The sequence below is a fragment of the Amphiura filiformis genome, chromosome 13 (genome assembly GCF_039555335.1).
Source record: "Amphiura filiformis chromosome 13, Afil_fr2py, whole genome shotgun sequence".
Classification (NCBI taxonomy): Eukaryota; Metazoa; Echinodermata; class Ophiuroidea; order Amphilepidida; family Amphiuridae; genus Amphiura; species Amphiura filiformis.
The window spans coordinates 35,591,785-35,598,365 of record NC_092640.1 but is presented as its reverse complement, the minus strand read 5'-3'; the positions used below and the strand labels follow the sequence as shown (position 1 = coordinate 35,598,365).

Below are 6,581 nucleotides of genomic sequence, written 5' to 3'. Positions count from 1 at the left end.
AGTTCCTGATCAGGAACAGAACTTGACGATGGTGTGGGGACCACGGCTCGTACTTTCTGACCTGGGGCAATTAATTGAGAGTCCTGGGTTTGTCCTAACGACACAGACCCTGGCAGAAAAATGACACCTGGCACCTATGGTCTCTCGACCCTTGCACCTGGTTTCCAACTGAACTAGGCGCCTGTCCTCTCGGACCTTGCACCTTTGTTCCTTGCGAGCTGGAGCTTGAAGGCTGCGAACTTGACATCTTCTTATTCTTTAGTGAAAGTTTGTTCTCAAACGGATATTGTCTGCTCATACTGAGAGAAAATAATTGAGGTTTGTGACTCAATGCGCCACCTTATATCCACAATGCCAAAAGCACTACATTGCGCTGATTGGTTGGTAAAGGAAGCGATCCGATTGGATCGCGGAAGTGGCCAATCAAAATTCTATAAAATCGACCAATCATATTTTTTATGCAAATTAGCTACATTATTTTTGTCTGCGGAATCTTTTTTCCAGTAATATTAACTATTTTTTATTTAAACGACCAAATATTTCCTAAAAATTAAAAATCATCCAAAACATATCTCCAGTATAAAACCTAATTTAATAAACCAAAATAAATATAAAATTAAACACATGACACAAAATTCTTAAAAATCTGATTATAAGAATGTGTCCAAAATCAAAGATATATTATATTTCGAAATATAATATCAAAGGGCGTGATTGGGGCTCGAGCAAACTGGCATATGAAAATATTGAGAGAGAAAAATCAGGACTCAGCGGGGATTGAACCCCGGTCGCTGGATTACCGGTCCAGAGCTTTACCACTGTGCTACCTGAGTTCACAGTCGGTACTCGGGCAATCTCAACTTAAGTCCCCATGATAACTCTCTCATTGTGTCTCAGCGGCTAATCACGCCATTTTGGTCCAAAATCCCATTTTGGCCCAAATTTGACCTCACAGATGAACTTATCAAGTCTTTGTCATTCTAAATATGTATACTTTTATATACTTTAGACCAACAATTTAGAAGTTATGATGCCCGAAAGTTTCCATAATTCCAGGGTTCAGACCAACCTTAAAAGCCATTATACCATGCTGATAATAACCTTGGCCCGATAATTATTAGGGTTCCAATTAAGATAAGCAAACATTGCTGGGTAGATAACAGGAACTAAATTTCGTCAGTTGGAAGTAATTGAGTAAATCGCCTGTATCAAAATATCAGTGTATTTTTCATATATGCAGTAATATGCTCAGCCTTATCACAAAGTAAACAATAGCATTAACCTTACCCACCAATCAGTAAAGCCTATTATAATCATATGATGGCTCAATCCAATAGTAACATGCTAAGAAAAAAGGCAAAAAAAAATAGTCCTGGCTGCCATTGTCTCAATACAAGAAAAGATGTGCTAAAAAGTCCTTGTCATGTGGGGCAAGATTAGATAAAGGGATACAAACCTTGGTATGAGACATTAGGAATTATATCCTAGCCTCTTAACCACAGGGTCAATGGGCTACAATACCTATTCAAGACACAGGGATAAACTGTGCATATGAGATATGGGGTCAAAGGAGGAAATGTTCACTCCATGAACAAAAACATTCAATATTTATTGAGAGAGTGAGCCAAGTTGGCGTTGAACTAATAACAAACTTACTTATTCCTTTGTTCTTATCTTTAACAACTCAGAGCAAGCAGCAAAAAGTATATCAACCAACTGGGTCCCAATGAATGGTCAAAACTTTGTCAAGGTTCAATTGGTACTAGGATCGGAAGAGTTTACCCAAGTTCATACAACATTTCTGTGCTCCTTAGGATATGAACCAACGATACACACGGTAGGTAACCTGTCAATGTGGCATTACGATAACATAAAATTCCTTTAAAAAGGAATGGGGCGCCCAATGTGAGCTTGGACGTGATATGGTGAATTCCATGGCATGGTGTTTAGATTTGATATTATAATGATTTTTCTAGGGAAGAGTAGAAGATGATCAAATGCAAATGTGTTTGATTGGGGAAGGTGTATCACAGGACCGTTTTGGATGAAATAAATTGAATTGGAATGAAGCTGTCGTGTCAATTTGCGATTATGTGTGTGGGGAGTTCTGTTTTTGGGGCATATTGTAGTGATGATTTTGCTTTGGATATTGAATATTGTTGAATTTCGTTATGCATGGGGGTATATGATGGATAGTATAGAAGACACAAGTAAGTAAGCTCCCCCTGGCAAAATATTGGGGGGGGGGGGGTACCCCCCACCCTGGATCTACGCCTATGTTGACCAAAAGAAAAGTTTTAATGAATGTATAACGTCTGTGATACATATACATCATCTACTTGCTAATACACTGAAAATCTAATAGAGATGAAGGATAAAAAACAATGCATAAAATGCATAAAAACTTTGTTAATCAAAGGATGTATCTCTTTTCAGTGGCGTAACTACGGGGGGGTTGCAGGCGCCACCCTTAGGGGGCGCCAAATTGACTAATTAAGCATCGATTCTGCGCCCCTCCAAGCGATGAAAGTCAAAATTTCAGCACAAAATCAATTGAAAGGACATTTTAAGACCGATATTCAACTTCTAGTAACCAAAATTCATTAGTGATGGGCTTTATTCAGCGCGCAATTGTTTCAAGGATTGGGGGGGGGGGGCATTATGTATCCTTAGCCCTGGGTGGCACAACCCCCAGCTACGCCACTGCCCGCGTCTAAGATATTCTCGGATGAGGGGGTCGGGGCGCCAATTTTGTTTCTTGCCCCGGGCGCTACCAACCCAAGTTACGCCACTGTCTCTTTTACTCGTAGATTGACCGGATTCAAGTGTTTGACTTATACAAATTCTACATGGCAAGGATGACACGAATAAAGTCAGCTCTACCAGCAGGAGTTCAAGCCGAACGCACACTGTTTCACGGAACCTCATACGAAATATGCGATAAAATCAATCGACATGGTTTTAATCGTAGTTACTCAGGAACAAAAAATGGTAATTACAGCAATTTCGAATAACTCGTAACTTAAATCTTTAAAAACTCTTAAAACATTTTTATTGGTGTCATAAATTGATTATGATGATTGTTCAATTTTAAATTGATATTATCAGATTATAGCCCTTTTATATCACGGATTATCCATTGTATTTATTTTGTTCAAAGTTCGTTATCTAGTGTAATGTAGGTGGCGAGCATATGAAAACAATACATAAAAAAGAACGATCTCTGGGCAGGTAAATGAATACAATGGACCAATCGGGCACAGTGTCATCGCCCCGATATCTTCATGGCAGAAATCACCATGATGGTAGGTCGAGTCCACTAGTTCATCAACAGCCACGCATGGCCATTTGTTCCGATCTGTTTAATAGTTTTGAGACTATGGGTAGATGTCAGTGAGCCTTGCTTTAGACTGCCTCCACCAGTGGTCTACACTGCGCTAGTAGTGTTATTTTCCGTAACTGCAGGGTTGACAAAATGGGAGCAGCAGACATTTTTTGGTTCTGCATATATAAAATCCGAATTTTGTCAGTTTTGGTTTAAAACTCACCGTTGTTTGTCAATACGCACACTTGAAAATACACACACAAAAAAAAATCATGTTCTTTCAACACATATATTCAAGTGCAAGCCTTACAATTGGTTTTTACAGAAAGCAAAAATGATGGGAGATATTCATCATTTTCTACCCGGCTATCCAAAGATCTATCGTCTGAATATCAAATAAATACACGTGCAGATACACGTGTATTGATTTAGTTTCCCTGCCTGTATAATATAATTATTTTAACCTGACATAGTCGCTGTGTGGGGTTATTGGAGAGGCAATACATTACGTAACGCATTGCTCCTTTGACGCCGAATTGATTTAAAGTGGGGCCTTTTGTTTCTAACAAAAGGGTTCCGCCATTAAATTGGTAAATGACCTGACATGCCGGGATTCGCTCAGGAACACCCCTTGGTAGGGCATCAACATTATTGAAAGCTATAGTGATTTACTAGTTGCCCCTGTGTCTGTCTCAGGGTAAGCCTTGTTTCATGTGATGACATTACTACTCGACTATACATAATAATATTATTACCAATATTATTATTATCATTATTTAATGATAACCTATATTGCCTAGCACATGTAAGCACATGCTTAATATTTATATTTTCCGATAATCTAACCGATTGTTGGTAGTGCATGGTTGATATATTAAATTAATATGCAATGCTATTAGCTATATACCCGATATACAGTTACTGTGGCCATGTTTACTTTACGTAATGTTATCTTTAAATGTATTACGTATGGTACATTGTATATGATTTGATTACCCATCAGGCTTTGCGCCCCATACGTGGGCGGCTCACTTCTGGTAGTTGCTTTCTATCGCGTCCGCAATAACGGCATATTATCCGTGCCGCTGGCGGAAATGTGTCACTTGCTCTGTGAGCACATCACCAGCAACATCGCTACACTGACATTATGTCCAAGCGTCCTGCAACGTTCCAGAAGTTTCAGCCACCGGCAAAAGTCGGGAAGTTGGAAGAAAGCAAGAAAATAGACGGCAGCTCAGAAGACGGCAGCAAGAAAGACGGCAGTAAAGAAGTAACAGCGGGCGGTGTAGTCCTATCAAAGGTCAATATCATCTTGGCCCCCGACAGCGTTGGTACACCGGTAGCAGAGAGTCTCCAAACATCTAAAAAGTTTGAACCATCAAAAGAGAGAAGCCTCCGTTTACAAAACGAAAACTATAAGTCTGTGTCCAAATTTATATCAAACATTGATTCCCTGATCAGACGCCGTGAGTCAATTATCCAGACACACGAGACGACTGTGACAGAAATCAACAGTGGTGTTGTTCCCAATGTAACGCGCATCCGAACAGAACCCACGCCACCCCAGGGTACAGACTTTCCCTCTGAATTTTTGTCAGTTTACCAAGACAAAGTCAAGGAATATAGTGCAAAATTGGCTAATCTCCTTTTACCCGAATACATCCGTATCATCGACAATCTATCCTTAGAAATAGATCTCGAGGTTCACGAAGCTGAAGACTCTCTTGCATCCATCACCGACGAAGAAGAACGAGGAAAGGCCATTGAGCTTTTCGGCATCAAGCACAAAGGGGTACTCCGTCGCCTTGAAGATCGCCGTAAAAAGGCAGTAGCTGAGAAGAAGAAGAACAAGAACAGCCGCCATCCTTATCGCCGTCATCATCACCACCGTCATCATCGTGCTAAACCCTTTTAGCTAAATAAACCAAACGGCTCTTTTCAGAGCCACCAATACTTCAAAAAGAGATATTGCTTTGTATGTCAACAATTGGTTATTATATATATTTAAATAAAATATCATCCTAATAACCTCTTGATTGTATCACTTATTATCCTTTAAGTTCTAAATATCATATAAATATATCAAAGCAACCCATCTCTGATAGTTAATAATGGCTAGAAGGGCAAAGAATAAATCTAGACTTGCTTATCATAAAACCAGAGTTGATGTCAACAAAACATCAACATCAAATCATATATCTAAAGCTAAGGCGAATATCAAAGCCAAGGCTGATTTGTGTAAGCGGTTCATCTATAATTATTCAGATTACCAATTATCCGACATGCAAATCATTGCACTATCTAAAGGCTTCAAATTTATACCTCTGGGCCGTAGACCACCACGTACTCAAATTTTGCAAGATTTTCATCAACTTGCACGTAAAATGAGAATGAAATATATCATGCGTGGAAAGTCGAAAAAAGACCATTATTCAAATTACCATCTACGTGGGACCCACGATCCTCTGATAATATCAAATTAGAGGAATATCTCGATGAAACTAAACTTGAACTCTCGAAGTTAAAGCGCAGAAATCCTAGTGAAAACATGTCTAAAGCTGAAAAAGCTGCATTAAATCAACTCAAAAACAACAAATCTATTGTCATTACACCCCTTGATAAGGGTAAGGCATGTGCCGTGGTCTCTCGTGATCAATACATCAAAGAAGCGCATAGACAATTGTCGGCGTTTCAATACCAGAAAATCGATCATGACATGACAGCGGACACCGCCAAAATGGCGGATGAAATAGTTGAAGATTTGTTTGCTGAGAAATGCATAGACAAACATGCAAGAGAATATCTACTTTCTGATAACAATGACATCAAGGTACCAAGCCTATATCTACTGGTCAAAGCCCATAAACCTAAACCCAAAGATAGTGATTTTTGTGGCAGACCAATTATATCAGGATGTCGGTCACCGACCAAACTCTTATCAGAATATTTAGACTATTTTCTACTACCACTAGTCCAAGAACAAGAAACGTATCTCAAAGACTCGCCTGAACTTATCAAAATTCTAGCAAACTTAAAACTACCGCAAGATATAACATTAGTAACAGCGGACGTTACAAGTTTGTATACCAATATACCACAGGATCAATGTCTTGAGATTGTTGTTGACCGCTTAGAAAAATCAAACAAACGCTACCAAATTCCGAAACCCCCACCACATCTAGTACGAAGAATTCTTGAACTTATCCTCAAACGTAACTGCTTTGAGTTAATGATGAATTCTATCTTCAGATTGTAG

General features: G+C 39.2%; 1 protein-coding gene across 1 annotated transcript; it reads left to right on the top strand.

Moving 5' to 3' along the window:
• The first annotated feature begins 5,873 nt into the window (after nt 1-5,873).
• On the top strand, nt 5,874-6,581 carry LOC140167610 (uncharacterized). The gene has a single exon (XM_072190909.1). The coding sequence runs from the start codon at nt 5,874-5,876 to the stop codon at nt 6,579-6,581; it is 708 nt and encodes a 235-aa protein (XP_072047010.1).

What these genes read in the sequence shown, in the direction of transcription:
- LOC140167610 (XM_072190909.1), top strand. Translation starts at nt 5,874, where the DNA reads ATGTCTAAAGCTGAAAAAGCTGCATTAAATCAACTCAAAAACAACAAA.